At 46.9% G+C, this 17,285-nt stretch overlaps 1 protein-coding gene across 6 annotated transcripts in view; it reads left to right on the forward strand.

Moving 5' to 3' along the window:
- The first annotated feature begins 2,499 nt into the window (after positions 1-2,499).
- VSTM2A (V-set and transmembrane domain containing 2A) overlaps positions 2,500-17,285 on the forward strand; it is a 170,778-nt gene continuing 155,992 nt past the window's right edge. For 2 of the 6 annotated variants that reach the window (XM_069613647.1, XM_069613646.1), the window contains exons 1-3: positions 2,500-3,222; positions 5,956-6,122; positions 6,881-6,937. In XM_069613647.1, coding sequence (XP_069469748.1) covers positions 3,147-3,222; positions 5,956-6,122; positions 6,881-6,937 — 300 coding nt within the window. In that variant the 5' untranslated portion in view covers positions 2,500-3,146. The remainder of the gene's footprint in view (positions 3,223-5,955; positions 6,123-6,880; positions 6,938-17,285) is intronic. The other 4 variants (XM_069613648.1, XM_069613649.1, XM_069613650.1 and 1 more) reach the window with 3 other exon arrangements.

Raw genomic sequence — 17,285 nt, forward strand, 5'->3', positions numbered from 1 at the left:
GCTTCGGGCAGCAGAGAGTCCTCATGGCGCTCTGTTTTACAATGTGAGAGATTAGCCACTGATCGGAAGGAGGGGGTGTACTATTAGCAGGGACTTTTGTCCCTTTCTAAATGTGAATGGGGGGGAGTGATCAGAAGTGAGAATGGTGCATAATGTTGCATGCTTTATGAAATAATGAATATGGCTTTAAAACCCAAGGAGGATTTGTTAGGATCACATTAATCTGCATGACGCTATTGTGACTTTGCATGAAGAATGGGGAGAATGAGACTAAAGCCCTACTCCCATCGCTCAACATATTTCTATGACAATGTATATAGTGTATGGTTAGTTTACTATGAAAGGCTTGTTTATTATGTACTGTGGTTTGCTTCCAATGCATTGCTATAAATAATTATTTGTTATATGTATTACATAAATAATAAGCACATGAAATGTATGGAAAAAACCTTAATAAATATCTATATCCACTAAGCCTGGAAAGATGTACAACAGGCGCTTAAATTGTCCACATCCCAGTTTCACCATTTAACCAAGTGTGTGATCCTGAGCAAATCATTTAATCATATTCTGCCTTATCTGCAGCTCTGTGAGTGATTCTGATTCACTTCAAAGCTTATGTTAATGTATCATGCTATTATAATGGAAAAGCCTAATGACTATAGAGTTGCTCCACATATAACAATAGTGCAATTTAGGTATTTTGCACCACACAGTTATTTGTCACTTGGCTTATTTATGGCAACTTATTCTAAAGTCACTTCCATGGCGCCTCTAAGTATCAAAGACTGATGATGCGCCTTGCAATGTCCTTTTTTGTGAAGTCACTTCTGTTGGTGCAATCCATATCCTAATTAGGAAGTTTGCATGTATTTTGCCTCAGAGGGCTTGGACAGAGCTCCCCAACAAACATAGACAGACATAATTAAAACTTTTTTTTATTTTAAAGTTCCTCTGCTCTGCTTTCAAATGCCACCTGGGCCACCCCTCGCGTTACACCGACCTAACATCTTCACACTCACGTGCCACCAGACAGAAACCAGGAAGCTGAATGAGCTTCCTAGTTCCTATCTGTGTGTTGCACGAACACGAAGCTGGAAAGCGATGCTCTGTGCCGCTGGCCCACGGAAGTGCTGCTGCTAGTGTGACAGCACAGGCGCCAGGCCCTGCAGCACACATTTCAGCACCCTGGCTGCTGACTTTGAGTCAGGCCAGCCAGGGTGAGGGTCTGAGCCACGCAGGGCATCCCAGCCCTGAATGTGTTGCAGCGCGGCTGAAAGGCATCTCTGCATTATGTAATGAGACAGCGCAAGCCTTGCGGTGCACCCCAGCTGGGCTTGCGCTGTTCATTACATAATTAATCCAAAAGATGGGGGGGACAAAAAGGCCTGCCACAGAAGTTGGGGGGGACAAAACCCCCTGTCCCCCCCCCTATAATTACGCCCATGCACACCCAACCGAAGATGGTACTCATTTATCGAACTCGGCTGGATGAAATGCTACGGTGGCCTTACATTCGAACCTGCAACAGAGTACAGCAGCAAGTGCACAACCTGCTGAACTAACTTTCTGGTTGGTTGCCCAGTTTATACGTTTGCAGTTGCCGAGTTCCTGGTCAAACACAACTATTGGTCGTTCTGGTCTTTCTGATCCAAGGTAAAGGAACGACTCACATCTCAGCAAGAGACTGTCATCGACACCTAGCACTGCACCTGCCTCATTTGCATCTCCTTACATCTTATGCTGCCTGTGTTTCAAAGATGTGACGCTTGTATTCTGTAACCAATTTTTGCCTCATCCAGGACCAACTTGTAACCCGGTCCCTCACACTATCCGTTATATTGCCTCTTCTGACTTCACATTGTATGTACAACCTTCTGTAACCACTGTTGATCCGAATGATAAAGCGCCTGGCTACCCCAGGGTTCGGCTGCGCTATACAAATAAACAAACTAAACTAAATGAGGAGATCCACCGCCGTGCAGAAGTGTTCGCAAGTGCATCGAGGAATCCGCCAGGCATCTTTAAACACCAAAGGCCAATCTTCCTTTTGAAAACACTCATGCGCAGAAGAAGCATTTGACAGAATAATAACGTCCGCATTAAACTAACGTAATGTGCTCATTACTACCTCATCAGCAATGTCAACAAAAACGCGTGTGCTTCAAGTGGTGTCTGTCGGCGTGCAATTGTTAAAAGAAAATGTGACCGATGTGTGCAGTGTAGCTTTACATGCGTCATTGTCTATACTCGGTTCTGTAGCTGACCGTACGTCCGCGGTTCCCGATATGGGAGCGGTCAGGGTTCCATGCCAACACCTATACAGCGCCCAGAGGCAGGTGGGAACAGGGCCTCATGCATGCGTGCGTGCATGCCTCACGGCCGAACATGAAATGCGGAGACGGTGTTCAGTCAGAATAAAAACGCAGCCTGCAAGCCCTTTAGGGTACACGTGTACACCACGTATAACACCGGGTGCAGCGCGTGACTCCTCAGACGAGGTCTGCACCCACCCACTCCCCCAGCGCGGGCATCCACAGTTCAGAAGTGCAACAGTCGCATTGCCCCGAGATTTTGAAGGGCGGGGCACGTAACGCTGCTAATCCAAGGGATCCCAGCAGATGTGTGCCCGAAGAAACATTCTATCACGTTATGCAAAATAAGAACAGAATGCAAATGGTTTCTATGGTCCGGCCAAGTCGGCAGCAGACGCAGGGTTAAAGGCATCATCGCAGCCATTAGAGGGACAGGTTGATGCAATGCTGGGCTGACGGAGCGCCTCCCCCTCTGCCGCTCCCCCGCCCGGCTCGGTGTGCAGGGAGGGCACTCGGCGCGCCATCCTGAACAGCGCTGGCTGCAGTCGGACAAGCTCTGCCTGGCGGGCTTTCACCACACACGGCAGAGAGGACACTTCCCGCCGCGCTCGTGCCCTGGATCTCGCACTTCAAGCGGCACAGGTTGGCGCTCAGCGACCCTCCGCCAAGTGCTCTTCGCTTTGAGCCTCGGAGATGCGGCCAGACGGAGCGCGGTGCCCACACGGGCGCCTCTGAGGCTGCCCCACAAGTCGCGCGCCTGTGCTGGGTATTTCTCGGGGGACAGAGGCGCCCTCCCTCTTTCACGGATGTGACTTTTTCGCCACTGGAAGGATGGGGGTCTCGTTTGCTTCCGCTGGAACCCTTTACTTGTTTGCGTTGTACGTGCAACACGGACTTGCTTCTCAAGGTAAGCTTTGTAGTGCAGCAACACGTCGCTCTTGCTTGGTGTGGGCTGCTGCTCATCTGGGGTAGGGAGGTAGGGCACTCTGACATTGTGAACAGCCTAGGTTCTGTCTCTATTTAAAGAATGGGTGACATGCAAATTACATTAAGGGGTAGCTTTTATAAACAGCCGTATTCATATATTAATTCATAATTGGTTAATATGTATCATTACTCCACGTTGGGTACAGGTTGTTGGCACCATGTGCCACAATGAACACAAAAAAAACCCATCACAACACGCCTTATTGTCCAGGAAAGGGGGGAATTGCCGCTTGCTAGTCCAGTGATGTTGCACCGTAGCATGTGCGCTGGCCATTCACATGTTGGGGGCAGTCTTCTGGGGGAGGCACAGAGCGCGTCTTGCATGCCCAGATGCGCGGGAAGAGCGCGGGCCCTGCATATCCCCGGGGCAGCTCCAGACGTGCAGGGCTGCGGTGGTCATTTCGGCACCTTGGACAGCTCCCATCGGAGCCGGGCTCCAACCCCGCCCGCCTGCCCGGGTCTTTGCACAACGTGCACCATTTTAGGGACTAACGCGCCTGTGATCCTGTCCTCGAGGGGAGCAGTGCAAACATCTTAAAGTAGGGTCGTGACAGTGAAGACCGTGAAGTGCATTGAAACTTATGCTGGGAACAGAATCGTCAAGTGATTCCCAGACACGCCTGTAGTGAGCAGTGCCGGGAGCTCATACAGAGCGTTGCACAAGTGGCCTCACAAGTACACAGGGTTCCATGTAAGACGTAAACATATCCTCTCATTCCGAAGGCGGCACCTTCCGCCTCATCATTCAGACACAAAAATAGTCTGAAAGCGACACTTTCCAACAGCAGTGTAGCCAAAACAGCGCCTGGGTGCCTCCGGGTACAGGGGAGTCGATGCAGCGGGCCCTGGTGCAGGACAGGAGGGCTTCTGCGCTGGGTTAATATACAGGCCAGGATTCTAAACTGCATTCGACCCCTATCCCTGGCCCCCCAAATCCCCCCATGTGAAGGACGCCATGGCAATATGACTGCAGAGACCAGATCACCTAACATTGTGAGCAGTAAGCCTGGCACACAAGTGCACCACGTCCTGGCTTTCAAGCGCCTACTGCACTCTGGAGAGCGAGTCAGAGATCAGCAGAGGGGCGCAGGCTTGCACCCCTGCTCATGCATGAACCGTTTGGCGAAGGCTGCAGTGGACGTCAGGACAGCGAAACCTGCACGGCCGACCTGCCCCCGATACACCGCGCTGAATGTTAGATGCGCCAAATGTTGCTTTTAGTGAAATGCAGAGAGGAGGGCTCGTTTGCAATCTCCCCCACCCTTCGCCCGCCCATCGCCCCCATAAATCAGCAAGTCTGTTCTTGAAATGGTTTCATATCGTGTCCATCACCGGACCGTGAAATACTGCATTGCTCCAAACGGTTCTCGGATCTAATTAGAGACACCCCGACCCCCGCCCACTCTCCCGGGGGAGCAATTGGCCGTGCACTTATCTCTCCCCTGCTCCTACCATGCAGTGCGGCGTGGCATGTTCATGCGACGCAACCCTTGCACTGGCGACCTTCGCATGCGACTGAGGAGTATTGTCGGATAACAGGGCAGTGATAGCACCCGTGGGGACAGCGACAAAAGCACCCGGGGACGTGAACGCAGGTGTTAAAGGGGGGAAGAAGAACACACCGAAACAGAGAAAGGGGGTGAACACGGCAATCTACACCGAGAGCAGGAGCGCGACGTAGAGAATGAAAGTGGGGGCGTGGGTGGCATTTATTGAAAAACTGATGAGAAGAAAGGTAAAGAGTTACGAGTTAGGCAATATGTGTGGAGCTGTAGAACTGTTGACGGCGTAGAATGGAAATAGTATGCCAGGGTGGATTGACGAATGCAGGCAATTCCGAAAACTAGAGGGGGAAATAGGGTTTAAACTGGGGGGGGGGGCGTGGGAGGGAGGGAGGGAGAAAGGAAGGAAGGAAGGAAGGAAGGAAGGAAGGAAGGAAGGAAGGAAGGAAGGAAGGAAGGAAGGAAGGAAGGAAGGAAGGAAGGAAGGAAGGAAGGAAGGAAGGAAGGAAGGAAGGAAGGAAGGAAGGAAGGAAGGAAGGAAGGAAGGAAGGAAGGAAGGAAGGAAGGAAGGAAGGAAGGAAGGAAGGAAGGAAGGAAGGAAGGAAGGAAGGAAGGAAGGAAGGAAGGAAGGAAGGGAGGGAGGGAGGGAGGGAGGGAGGGAGGGAGGGAGGGAGGGAGGGAGGGAAAGAATGAAGGAAGGAAGGGAGTGAGGGAGGGAGGGAGGGAGGGAAAGAGTGATGGAGGGAGGGAGAGAAGGAAGGAAGGAAGGAGGGAAGGAAGGAAGGAAGGGGTAGGAGAGAACAAGGGGAGTGGGGAAGCAAGGAAAAGACGATTGGAGGAAGGAAAGGAAAGAGGGAGGGAGGGCGGGGCAGGAAGGGAGGATGAAAAGAAGAAGGAAGGAAGGGAGTATGAAAGGAAGAAGGAAGGGAGGGAGCAGGGGGAGGGGAAGTACGGAGGGAGAGAAGGAAGGAAGGGGTAGGGAGAGAGCAAGGGTGAGTGAGGAAGCAAGGAAAAGACGATTGGAGGAAGGAAGGAAAGGAAAGAGGGAGGGCGGGGCAGCAAGGGAGGATGAAAGGAAGAAGGAAGGGGCAGAGGGGAAGGAAGGAAGGAAGGAAGGAAGGCATGTTAGTAAGAAGTGCACTTTCTTTCAGCAAAATTCACGGAGTTACCCAGGAACCTGACAGCCATTGAAGGGCAGAATGTGGAAATGTCCTGTGCTTTCCAGAGCGGCTCGTCCTCTGTGTACCTGGAGATCCAGTGGTGGTTCCTGCGAGATCTCGAGGACCAAGAGAGCGCGGCGGAGATCACTGGCACACAGGTACGGGCTGCCAACCCGGGCACAGCACGTTCTAGCCTCTCCTCCTAAGAACAGCGAGAGTTGGAAAATGGCTTGGCCAGACTTTCTCCCGGGGACCCGCCATCTGGATAGAGTCAATTGCATGTTTACACACAGGCACACACCTTTCCAGTGCACTGCAGATCCCGATAGGTGTACACTTAACGGGTCATTCCATAAAGACGAGCACATGGCACGTTAAATATTCAGAAAGACAGAAGCCCCTCTGGCTCCTGCCAACTATAGATGCTAAGATCTTTGATTCCAGCTCTGCAGGAAGAAAACTCGAATATATGCACATACAGTGCCATCACGAGCACGTGCCACGCTCTCTTGGCAAAACTTGCTACATCAAGCCAAAAGCGTTTGGGTGCGATTCAGTCAGGGGTGTAACGGGGAGCGCAACATATAGCCTTTGACGTTCACCTTCAACCCCACGAATAACGTTTACGAGCAGATAAACACCCCGATTCACGCATGAGTTTTCAAAGGGAGAACCCCATTGAAAGACGCCTTTTTGAACCAGTCCCAAAGTCTGCACACTTTGCTGAATGTGTCCCATTACACTGGTCTGTAAGCGCGTAGCGCATTCTCCTCACGGGGGAGGCGTGGGGCCTGTTCTGGTGGCGCGCTGCTTTGGTCTGTAGATGGCGCCCTCAGCACACAGGTGTCCGCGTGAAGGGCGCCCGCGCCTCCAGTGCCTCTCACTTTTCTCAGAGAATGCCCTCGTTTCCCAACAGGTGGAGTTGGTGCCAGAGACCGAGCGGGACCTGGACAACGACGGGACCAAGATCAGCGTACGTATGAACCCGCTCACTGCGCAGGGCCTGTGCCTGTGGGGGCCAAGCTCAGGCTCCAGTTAGGTGGCGGGAACAAGGAAGAAGGGGAGGGGGGGTGATGACTGCAGCTGCACGCGCCCTAGCCTGTCTGTACCCTCAAAGAGATACCATATTAAAAACGCTCTGCCACTTGTTAACTTTGCCAACGGCACATACCTCTCATATTGCAGTATCACCACTTGATTTAAGTGCACTGGGGCCATCACTACCACCTTTTGGCAAGCCTTGTCCTCCCACAATGCATCCCCATGGCGCCCCTGTCTCATGGAGCAATGCTGCAGACCGGTGCTAAATTCCTAGTGGCCCACTAGAGGGCACTGTGTTGTTTACTGAGGTCCACTGCTTTCCCAGTTCAGTATGAAGTGTTTTAATCACAAGAATGGCCGAGTTGGTCGCCACGCGTTGATGGCCTTTTTTCGTATTTGACACTGAGTGTAACAAGCATCTCGACATTCCTCGGCCGAGTGGCTTTGCAGATTTGACACTATTTAAAGCAACATGTCAGGAGACACGGGGATATACTCAAAACTGCATAGATGTTGTTGTGCATTCACATCTACAATGTAAAAGCCACGCAAATGCCATGCATTTTACCACACTCTCATTTCGTACGTTTGCCCTTGAACTGCGCACGAGCATATGTGACCACTATTTGGTCCGCCGGTGATTCAAAATGGCCTCTCTAAAGACAGTTATTTGTTGGCAATCATTTAGCAGTACAGATATCGCGACCACCATTGGGCCTCTGTCACCATAATTATTGCTCACTTTAAGTCATCAATTAGCTGCATTTCACAGTGAGCAATGCTTGCCTTTTAAGAAACTGTGATGGCAGTCAGTTTCTGGGACACACAGAATAAGGGCTACAACATCTAAAATGGCTGCCTAGCAGGGGGCAGGATTGCACCAAAGGACGCTTGGCAGAGGACGGGGATGCACAGGGGTCAGGAGTGCCCCAATGGCTGCCTGGCATGGGGCAGAATTGAACCAAGGGCCTACGTAGAGTGCCTGCGTAGCTTCTTCACCGAACGTCCAATGTATGCGTCCACCTCACACCACCAAGGCTGACATTCAAAAACGTCTGTAAAATAGAAAGCATGTCCTCCATTTAGCTGTACAAACAGCAACCATTTAAATAGAAAAAAAAGAAATAACGAGCTGTTGCAGGAATTTTTAAAACCTGGGGGTGGGGGGGCGGTTCTTTCGAATACCACTGTAATTTCAATCTGTTGAAGTTTTCCCGAGATTGCATGATGTGCCGCTTAAATCGGCGCACCTGCGATATCCTTTAACACCCTCCCCATAAGGCAATTCTATGGGTGGGTCAGTATAAGATTGCAATGGTCGTCAATGGAATGTGAAAGTAGACACATCATGGCGTCTGTAATAGACGGGTCGGCAAACGAGGTGTTTTCAAGCCTTCAAATGCTCGTTCCTTACAAATAGTGCAGCACAGACAGTCCACTGACGTCATAGACGCGAGACGTGTTTCGTAGTTGGCCTTGATGCTTTGAGTTGCATAGAAAGAAAGAGTTTTGCTCGGCGGGGGCCTCACAGCACTGTGACGACTTGCTAAGGTGTCCTCAAGCAATAGAAAATAGACACAACATACAATAACATATTAAGACATACGGTAACAACATAACATAACATAACATACTACCTTGATACCTTGATGTGCGTTTCATTACCTTACATCTATCTATCGATCTAGCGACGCCATGCCATATATCTCTAGCTCCCATCCTGCGTCTGTTTTGTTGTCTTTGCATCTTTCCCTCTCCTATGTTTTGTCCTTGTTTTCCCCTTCACTGTTCGCGGCTCCCCTTATTTCATCTCTAGTTCATAACCGTATCATTTCCTCGCTGCCCTCTCCCCGTCCCCCTTCTGCCTCTCTGGCTTCCTTCCCGTATACCACTACTGCTCCCCTTCTCTTTGCACCTCTTTTCTTTTCTTGTCTCTCGCCTCCTCTCCATCCTTCAGTTTGTCTCTCTGCCCCTCACTCCCTTCCCTCTCCCCCTCCCTCGCGGTGTCTTTGGCTGTTGAAACCCCTCTTTGCCTGTGTCCTTTCTCCCGCCCGTCCATCTCCCTCTCGTATACCACTCGCACTGCCGCTGCAGCTCTGCCTGTCTCTTTTACACTCTCACTCACAGCCTCGTTCCTCTGATGTCTCCGTCTCTCGGTTTGTTTCCATGCCACTATTTATCTTCCCGACCCCCCTCTCTGTTCTTTCTTTCTCTTGTCCCTGACGCCCCCCATATCTCATGGATGCGTTTGGATACATACAGATCTGTGTAGAGCTGAATAACACATGCACTGCACTTTTTCACTACACTTGGGAATAAAAGCCACCAGGCAATAACTTAATAAACAGCGTACACCGCCACAGTTCCTGCCTTTCAGCTCCACTCAGGCACCTATCCACGGTAACAGAACCCACTCGCCCTTTTAGTTACGTTCTAATTTATTTTATTTTTTAATTTTGCATTTTTAAAGTGCTCACAGTTAACTTATTTGTGTATTTATAACGCGCTTAAAAAGCCAGAGATTTCTACGCACGGAACCGGGGATCGAACCTGTGTTGCTTCGTGTTGTCTTGCTTGCAAGGCAAACTCGTTGCTGCTGAGCTATCTTCCCTTACTTGCACAGCAGAGATGCAGGGAGAGTCCAGCTGAGAGTAACTAGGCCCTACCTGGGCCCATAGAACAGCAAAGAAGTAGCTAGGCCTACCGGGTACACAGTACTTGTCATTGGGGCTACTCTCACAGCAGCGACACTGTCAGGTCTCACAATGCCAGGCACTCGCCAAATGGTACAGCAGACATCGTCACGGCCAGGTGCCAAGCAAATGTGTTGGACCCTGCTCCTGGCCATCCTATCATAATAATAATAATTTAGCATTTATATAGCGCTACGAACCCTCAGGCATCTAAGCACTGCTTATTATTACCCACGGTGTGTGGTGCTCTTTTATCGACTTCGGAAGGATGAAAGGCTGAATTTGGCCCTGCCAGGATTCGAACCTGCGTCAGCAGGCTCTGCACAGATGTCAAAGTGAGGACTATGAATAATTTCATCAATGAATAATTGAGAAATAGCTGTGCCTCATGAAGCTATATGCCCCTTTTCCTACAGGGACAATCTTTCAGCTAGTGTTCAGCACGTGTGTCTTCACAGGTTATGCCCTTTCATTGGCATAGCATTTTCCCTCAAAATGTTCATGCTGATTATACCTAGAAGAGGTGAGAGGTCGAAGGGGTGGTGAGGGGTGGAAGGGAGGGAGTAATCAGGGCGGTGGGGAGCGGGGGGGGGGCGTCAGTGCCTTGGCACCCACTGGGAAAAATGAGTTTGGGGCTGAGCAGCAACACAATGGTGCATTGCAATTATTGTAACATCTCTCGATAAAAAAAAAGTTGACGGTGGATTCAGACTGTGGACCTTTAAACAGGCATTGAAAGACTCAGCTTGCATCCATAGATGCAATGGAATGATCTTGGAAACTCACCCGGGCATTTTTAAAGGCATATACATCAACGCTAATATTCCCCATAAAGGAGTAAGCTACCCATTGTAGCCGAGGAGCTTAACCCCTTAAGTGCCAAGGACGAGAATGCTTGTCCTTTTTGCATAGACTTGCATAATAGCCTGGCAGTAAACCAAGTCTGTTTGTAGGGTGGGTTGGTAGTGGGTTTAAAAAAGGTACATTTTACAGCACAACTTCTTTTAAAAAAAAGAGGTAAAAAGCCACGCCATTTGTGATTGGTTCTGCAGCGTAATGCATGACAAAAATCGTATAGATGCCAGGTCAGCAACAGCATTTGACACGTTTTCCAAAGGCATCTACTGACTTTACAGAACATACCAATAACTGGCAGAGTTAGTTTAGTTGAGTCAGAATAAAGGTTGCACTTATATAGCATCACTTACTGAGACTTGCATCATCCATACATTCAAGCTAATCACCTAATGGACCCCAAACCACACACATGCATTTGCCCTCTGACCTAGGTGCTCTGGAGGCCCACCTCTTCTTCCACACCACATATGCACGGTTGCCTGCACCCCACTTCCCCAGCCACATCACAGCATGGTCACATGATGGTGGCGATTGAAGGCCAGGCAGTCACTGGAGCATTTCAGAGTTGGCTCCCTGCCGAGAACCCTATCATAAAGACATGCTTAGAATGGAGCCACCGTGAATCCTGATCCAAATTGTGGGCGTGTTTCATTGGTTTGGTTGGAGGTCCTCTCCAAGTTGCACAATGAGTGTAGTACTGCTACAGTCCAAGAGAGTTCCCTTCATGTACCTTTGGGTTTCTGCCCTGGTTGTTCTAGTGAGACCAAGGCTTGAATCACTGTCTAAGGGATTCGTACCTGTCAACATTATGCATTCCATGCGGCAGACTCTCCTGACACCAGTCCTGGTATTACCGTTGCATTCTAGGACTTGTAGTGATGAAGTGCATCCCCCTATTTCAAAAGCAGGAATACAAGTTCCAGTGTGTAAACTTAAAACCAGTACTGGACTCATGTCTACCGAATGTAAATGGATAATGTTGGCACGCACAGGAAAAAGGAACTGATTGTCAAAGATGTGGCATTGCAGGAGGGAGAGGAAGTACCTTTGGATCAAGATGCAGGACTCAGGCCATCCAAGTTGTCCTGGTGTCCCATTACAGAACTAATCATATTGTCCAACGTGTGATCTTTTTGGAGCATGCACAGGTTACTTCTAGAATCTATCGACATGAGTACCGTAAATAGCACGAGTATCCCTCGGCCCAACATTTCAATGGCCAGCTCCATTTCAAATTCTCCCTTTCATATCTCGTTTAAACCCAGTGAAATATTTGAAGACATATTTTGTGTGGCTGGCCTTTTTTGGTCAGGTCCCTATGATGTAGAATAATCTTCAAACAAACTTGGAGGACCATTTATCAATTAGGGAAGTTTCCAAGGTTTTTTTCTAGTTCCTGTGTGAGGCCCCCCTTACTGCCTTTGTTGGCCAATGAATTTGCTAACACCAATATAATTTAACACTGTATGGGCGGGATGTGATTATCATGGTCACTGAAGACACATGATGAATAAGATTTTATTCCATTTGACACTTCTAAGTTGCTACACATTTCATGGTCTATGTTTAGGTGAATTGTCACCTTCCGCTTGCACACCTGGCAAGGCTCTCTTTGACAAGGTTCCTCTATTAGACCGGTTCTGCGGTACTATGGATCATACTATACTATAACACACTTTGTTAGAGTTTTTTCAATTTTGCATCAGAGCCAGGCATTGCTGCACTAGTACTTGAATCAAATGTCAGTAGCACCATGACCTCTTTGGACAGGCCAGTAGCTGGGAATGACATTTTTGCACGTTCCTGTAACAGGGCAAAACTGCCCACGCTAGTGAACAACTCGCCAGCTATTAGCACATTGTACATAATCTAGCCCTTCGTTGAGCAGGGAGGGGAGCATAGCTTTTGTATAATTGCCGATAATGGATATATGGTAGGTCGCACCCAACGTTTTTTGTTTCCGGGGAGACTGTGTTATAGTAGGGTGAAAGCAATATGGTGCACATGGGAAACACAGACTACCCTCTTCGCCTGTATTTTACCAATATTCAGATTTCACAGATGACCAATGTCATCGAATAACTAAACCACTCAGAGCCTTTTTAGGGATATGCGAGGAACTTTGAATTTATTTGACAAAAATAGTTTCCGCATTGCAGATCCTTTTCTCTAAAAAACATAATTAAGAACATACCTGTCACACATCTACCTACAAAAAATATTCTTAATGGGTTAGTATATAAAGACACACAGACTGGCTTTCTCATTATTCCATGTAAAATAAATTCAAAGTTCCTCGCATATCACTCCAAAAGGCTCTGAGTGGTTTAGTTACTCGATGACAATGGTCATCTGTGAAGTCACTGGATATGGTCTGAATATTGGTAAAATACAGGAGAAGGGGGTAGTCTGTGTTTCACATGTGCACCAAATTGCCGTTAATGTCACCAGAAGAGAAACAGGTTAATGTAACCCAAGGTATATATTTCTACTCAGAAAGCACGACTTTCACCCATATGCACCTCCCTTTGAACAAACCAATAGCAAGCGTGCAAAACTACACGTTCTACTATTTGATCAGAGGAAGTGCTCAAGCAGAAGAGAGTGGCCCTCATTCCGAGTTTGGAGGTAATCATGGCGCTATTTGCGCCATGACTACCTCCAATACCGGTACTGAGTCCGCCCTGGTTCAATGGGGACTTACCGGTCTATTCAGACCTTTGCGGGACTGGTAAATCCCCTTTGAAAAAGCCATTCCCCATTCCCATTTCAGCCCCCATAGGGCTCAATGGGAAGGCGCTAATAACGGTACCGCAAATTGCGGTACCGTTATTAGCTCTGAAGTCACTTAACGGGCCCCGTCCATAACGCCTGGTAAAACCAAGCGTTAAGGAAGGGACCTGCTAAGGGACCTCAGAATAGGGCGCAAAGGGATTACAGGCACTGATGTCCTTAACGGTGCCCGGTATCCCTTTGCGCCCAACTCGGAATGAGGGCCAGTGTGTCTGTTCCTAGAAACCGCTGTTTCAAATATGTAACTGTAGTCAATATAATTAAATCACCCCAGCTACAAGGACTTTTACAATAAACAAAACCACTTTTGTATATACTATATTGTCGTCAGTGTTCTAGACGCTTCGTTTAACACTTTAACTTAACCCGGAAGTGTATTCAATGTGGAGCATGACATTGCCGTAATTATTTATAAACTCCCAATACTACGCAGTGCACAATCCTTCATTGTGATATTGTTTTTTTAAAATGTATGTTCACTATAGACAAGTGGGTGCTCAGGGTTCTCAGTGTATGTGGTGTGTTATTTGATGTGTCAGAGTACCTCATGGGTGGAGGTCTGCCTGTTCAAATGTGTTAGTTTGAGGATTGTGTTTCTTTAGTTGTGTTTGTTTCTTGGGTTTACACCACCCTGTTTCACAATCACTGCACAATGATGTCAAACATGTATGTGGGCTAGTCATAGATTTTCTAACGCAACCATATTTTAATATAGATGTTCCACAACACCTGTAAATATCCCCTGCACAGAATTATCCTTAAAATCGTACAACCCGGTCCTCCCTCTGTCAAATTGGTCTCTATAGTTATTTGGAAAACGGTCATACATTTATTGGGAAAGTGGGCTGCGACCATCATGCAATGAGGGTCATTTGGTTAAACGAGCAAAATTCATAAAACGCACCACACACATGTACATATACAAGTTCCGTATTCAACTCCATGCAATTTTGATTGTTTGCACTATGAAGTACAAACAATGAATGGAAATTGTGGTGGGCCCTGGTTTCCATGCACGCTTGCATTTCTTAGCGCAGACAGTCGCCAATGGCTTTCACCACCAGCATGCAAGGAGGGAAGAACTTACATGTGCTTCTATGGAATCCATTATTCTCAAACGGCTAATCCTCAACTGGGGACAACCCACCTTCCTACCCTGTAGGGTATAAAATATTACAAAATAAAAGGAAAGGTCTAGTAATTGTGTGAATCACTCTCATACATTGGAAAAGACGTAAGGTATGTCTTTGACATACATATAGACTTGTACCCAAATTAGAACGGAAAACATTAATTCTCTATTTTATTACATAATGTATAACACATATTTAATAATGTTAAAAATCATGATATATTCAAGAAAACCAATGATGTTCAATACATTTTATATAAATCTAATCACACAATCCTACATATCACACATCGATCCAGGATATTGACTTTATATAATATTTAAATCCTGGAATCAGAGCATAGATCCAATGATCATTTCTTCCACCGCTCTTATCAATGCCCTACTTGTGCAAGTTTCTGTCCTGTGTGGGCTTTACTCCACTGGACATTCATCAGCGGCTGCACACTTTCTATTGGTGTGTCATATACTAATTAGCAATGTATTCCAAGAAACACAACTCAGGTCTTTCCAATGTACCCTAAACAAATAGAAACACACATAAACAAAGAACAACTAGGTTTATTACTCAACCTTGCATAGCCCCTTCCCCTTGGGTTTCAGTATATATCTGTCAATATAATATACCTGAAAGGTGTGCCTGTGGTAACTCTTAAGGAGCACGTGCAACCCTGAATGCAGATGAGGCTACCTTCATGGGCGTCCAATCCGAACACTCTTGCTAATCTGAAATACAAAACAACCACCTTAGTTGTGCATTCATATATTCACTGCTACCTATCGTTTGTGTAATAGCAACAAAACTCATTCTAACATCCCGCACTTACCTTCAAGTATATGGTCAACTTCATAGTCCAATTCTTAAAACCTTCACCCTTCAAATGTTAATGTCTGAATCCAGTGGTATTCCACTGTCTTTGTAGAGAACTGGTGGTAGTGGGAGACAAAACAACAAAGACCATTGTGGTCATATTTGCAATATGCAGACCATCAGGAGGCACTAATTTCATATAGAAGGATGTACTCATGTAAAGCCCAAATTCATTATTTGAAACCCTGAATTTAGGTCTTACTTGAGTTCTCTCAGGTCAAAACACACTTGGTTCCTAGTGTGTCGCTGCGATGGGAGCAACTATGGCTCTAAACCTTGCCAATCAGTATTTAAATTTGTTTGAGGAAAAAATGATATTCTCCAGCTTAATTCATTTAGCCACCAGTTGACTCAATGTTTTTGTACAATGGTTTAATGTCGAAAACAGGTATCTTAAATTTACTGCTACTATGAGCAGTGTGGAGGTCAATTACATATATATTTCTATATATCATGAACAGGGACGTCTATTGTTTAAACCATTCACGAAAGACACAGATACGAACGTGCTACTGCATTATGGGAGTCACCGTGACCAACATGTAAGAGATAACCTGCCATCAAGCGTAACAGTAGCAGCAAAGAATCTTATGAAATGGGAGCAAATAAATTGATTCATAAATTGGTGCATCAAGGGTATCCATATGAACTTGTGAAAAGATCAGCTAAAAGAGCATGCAATAACCATCGAGAGGCTCTGCTTGAACAAAAATCCAGTGAGAGAAAGGACAAAAGAGACAATGCGCTGGTGTTTGTCAGTACAATCAGCAATTTATCTCATAGGATTAAAGGGATCATAAACAAGAACTTGAAAAAAGTGATGACCGAGTCTCTTGCAGCACCATTGGTTGCCTTTAAAAAAGTACCAATATTAGAAATTTGATCATGCAAGATAAACATTACCCCAGTGATGAGATGAAGCTATTATTCATTCAATCACCGATTTTGTGGCATGCATTTCACTCTTAGCCTTTGAAATGTGCCTTAATGCCAGGATTGCACTTTGATGGAGTGCATGTATTTTGAAAACCTCTGTAACAAATTGAGAATATACAGACTCCTTGCACTGTGTATACTAAGGTTATCATTGTGTAGGGTTGGCTTCCCCTTGAGCCGACTCTGCAGCCTCCTGAACCCTACTACAGCAGGGGCTCCTCGAGGCTAGAACGCGAGAACTGATGTTTGGTGGAAACCAGCGTGGATGGTGCCAGCAGGGCCTCTCATTACCTACCTACCACCCATCGAATGCATATGTGCTGGCAGTCATTACAGATAATTAAGTTGGTATTGTGAGGAAACGTTTCCAAACAAATTCAGAAGTATTATATTTAGGACATATCTTGGTTTGTGTGCACATGTGTGAATGGTGTGATAATGATCTCATGCTTCTGCTGTTTGGGACCTCTTCCATATTCAGCATTTTCTGCTGTCATGGTCTAGAGTGAGTGTGTCTTTGACTGGATACAGTGAATTGGATTTGTTTTGGAGACCGAGGGCCTGATTCACAAAGTGTTTTCTATGAGAACATCCTATGGAAAAACACTCTGTGAATCAGGCCCTAAGTATCATTTCCCAAAATATGTGGAAATGCTGGCCCAATGCACCACCAGAACAATTCCATGTCAATGCCTGCTTGCACCACCAACACTATCAAGTCGCCCTAAACCTGTCCAGCTTTTGAGGACAACATATAATTTCCCATTTCAAATGTTATCAAAAATGTGCTGTCATGGGTCAAAGCAGCAAACTATCACAATCAAGTTGCTGACATTTCTCTCAGAAGATGTGCCACACAACCAATCACTGGCCTACTACTCTACCCAAATAGTGATTCCAGATATTTCAAATCATTGGATATGCAATCTTCCAGGTCTCACGAATGTTAAGAGTACATGCATTTCACAACGTCCCATACATCCTGTTCATTCTTTTT

This window comes from Ambystoma mexicanum, chromosome 5p, assembly GCF_040938575.1.
Source record: "Ambystoma mexicanum isolate Mex_15411 chromosome 5p, UKY_AmexF1_1, whole genome shotgun sequence".
Taxonomy (NCBI): Eukaryota; Metazoa; Chordata; class Amphibia; order Caudata; family Ambystomatidae; genus Ambystoma; species Ambystoma mexicanum.